The sequence below is a fragment of the Octopus bimaculoides genome, chromosome 19 (assembly GCF_001194135.2).
Source record: "Octopus bimaculoides isolate UCB-OBI-ISO-001 chromosome 19, ASM119413v2, whole genome shotgun sequence".
Taxonomy (NCBI): domain Eukaryota; kingdom Metazoa; phylum Mollusca; class Cephalopoda; order Octopoda; family Octopodidae; genus Octopus; species Octopus bimaculoides.
The window spans coordinates 52,293,657-52,295,780 of NC_068999.1; the positions used below are offsets into that span (position 1 = coordinate 52,293,657).

The 2,124-nt window shown below is 38.1% G+C and overlaps 1 protein-coding gene across 1 annotated transcript in view; it reads right to left on the reverse strand.

Moving 5' to 3' along the window:
* LOC106878177 (proteasome adapter and scaffold protein ECM29) overlaps nucleotides 1-2,124 on the reverse strand; it is a 63,326-nt gene that overhangs the window by 28,408 nt on the left and 32,794 nt on the right. The window contains exons 19-22 of the mRNA XM_052974721.1: nucleotides 2,080-2,123; nucleotides 819-920; nucleotides 536-649; nucleotides 211-303 (exon numbers count right to left, since the gene is read on the reverse strand). Of these exons, the coding sequence (XP_052830681.1) occupies nucleotides 211-303; nucleotides 536-649; nucleotides 819-920; nucleotides 2,080-2,123 (353 nt within the window). The remainder of the gene's footprint in view (nucleotides 1-210; nucleotides 304-535; nucleotides 650-818; nucleotides 921-2,079; nucleotide 2,124) is intronic.

The following is a 2,124-nucleotide window of genomic DNA, read 5'->3' on the forward strand; positions in this document are numbered from 1 at the left end:
GAGAGAGAGAGAGAGAGAGAGAGAGAGAGAGAGAGAAAGAGAGAGAGAGAGATAGAGAGAGAGAGAGAGAGAGGGAGGGAGAGAAACATACAATTAGTAATATAAGGTTTAAAAATTCTTATTCATCTCTCCTCATTGTCAAAATAGCTATCTTATAATAGTAATTTATACTACTGTAAACAAATAAGAACACTGCTGCTTGGAACAAACCTGCCGTATAAATGGGTTATTTTTAACGATGTATTCATTAAGGATCTTCAACAAGTACCATTCTACATCATCCTTCTTATCAGCTACTGATGCCTGGAAGAATCAAAAACAGAAATGATTGAGTTATTGCATATACGTTAGAAGAGTGATTGTGTGTGATTTAGTGGATAAGGGAAAGCAGCCAAGATGGAATTTAACATTGAACAATAATTTTATCTGATGCTGTCTACATGCTACATATATAACACGTGTTGCTCTTCAAAAATGGGAGTTTATGAAGTCTAATTGATATCCTGTAAATCTACAAAAGATAAATATAACTCACCTGGAAATCAGAGTTTGTTGCCAACCAGGTATTTTTACGACTTGGACACTTTATTCCCTGAGCAGCACACACCAATGCTTCTCCAATAGTTAAATGGAGATCAATTTGTTTTGCCTGAAAATAACAAATGCGTATGGTTGCTTTTTGTTTCATTCAGAGTAAGACATCAGGTAAATATTATTTTTCAAATCAAGAACCCTACATATTTAATCAAGATTCCAGTAAGATGAAAGGACCTATTATATTAATTTATCATAAATTATATATATAAAGTACTAAATACCTGGACTACTCCCATCAGCCCTTCAATGACCATGTGTCTGTAAGGGAACTCTTCATCTCCAATGCATAAATGCCCAAGACTTATGGCAGCACGTTCTTTATTCTAGAAGAAATAAAAAATACAAAATTCATAAAGAAACTATTATTAGAAAAGATATACAAGAGAATCATCACCATCATTTCTATGTCCAGTGGTTTCCAAGCTTATAGGAGTTGGGTAAGACTTATTGAGGCAGTACTGATGCCCTTCTTGATGTCAGCCCCTACTTGTTTTCAGGTAAGGTACTTTATTTTTCACTTGTTTCAGTCACTGGACTGTGGCCAAGCAGTGGTTAAGCAAGGGCCAGCTTCCAGAACCTGCTGCCAAACACAGCCATTTTGAACAGAAAGTGATGCTTTGCATCTGATGGAATTATGAGGGGATAATTTGTTATGAGTTCATTCCAGATGGTCGAACCATTGATACCAACCTGTACTCCAAACAGCTGGAGTGGATGTATGCCATGGTGCAGCAAAAATACCCGGCATCGGTTAACAAAAAGTGAGCTCTTCTGCAGCAACACAACACAAGACCTTATACTACTCAAGCAGCCCAGAATAAACTCCAGGATTTTGATGGAATTGAACTGATATCCCCTCCAGCATATGGTCTGGACCTAGCTCCCTCACATTATTACTTTTTCCAATCTATGGCTCACTTCCTGTGTTTGCAACACTTCATCAAAGAGGAGGTGGAAGAGTTTTTTGCCTTGAAGGACAAGAACTGGTACCAGCATGGAATCAAAGAACTAGCAGAAAGCTGGCTTCAGATGGTGCAACACGATGGCCTCTACTTTGAATTCTAGTCTGCTTTTGTTGTAACTTGACGAATAAAGCAAATAAGTTAACCAAAATATTGCAAAACTCTTGACTCAACATAATAATATTAGAATAAAATAGCTAATATTACTGATTTGTGTGGAGGCGTGTGGCTTAGTGGTTAGGGTGTCAGCATCATGATCGTAAGATTATGGTTTCGATTCCTGGACCGGGCGATGCGTTGTGTTCTTGAGCAAAACACTTCATTTCACGTTGCTCCAGTCCACTCAGCTGGCAAAAATGAGTTACGCTGCAATGGACTGGCGTCCCATCCAGCTGGGGAACACATATGCCATTGAAACCGGGAAACTGGGCCCATGAGCCTGGTTAGGCTTTAAAAGGATGCATTTATTTATTATTATTACTATGATTTACATAAAAAAAGAAAAAGAAGATTCACCAACCTTCATAGTGCCCTTATCTCTTGTCGACTGGACAAGACTCAACAA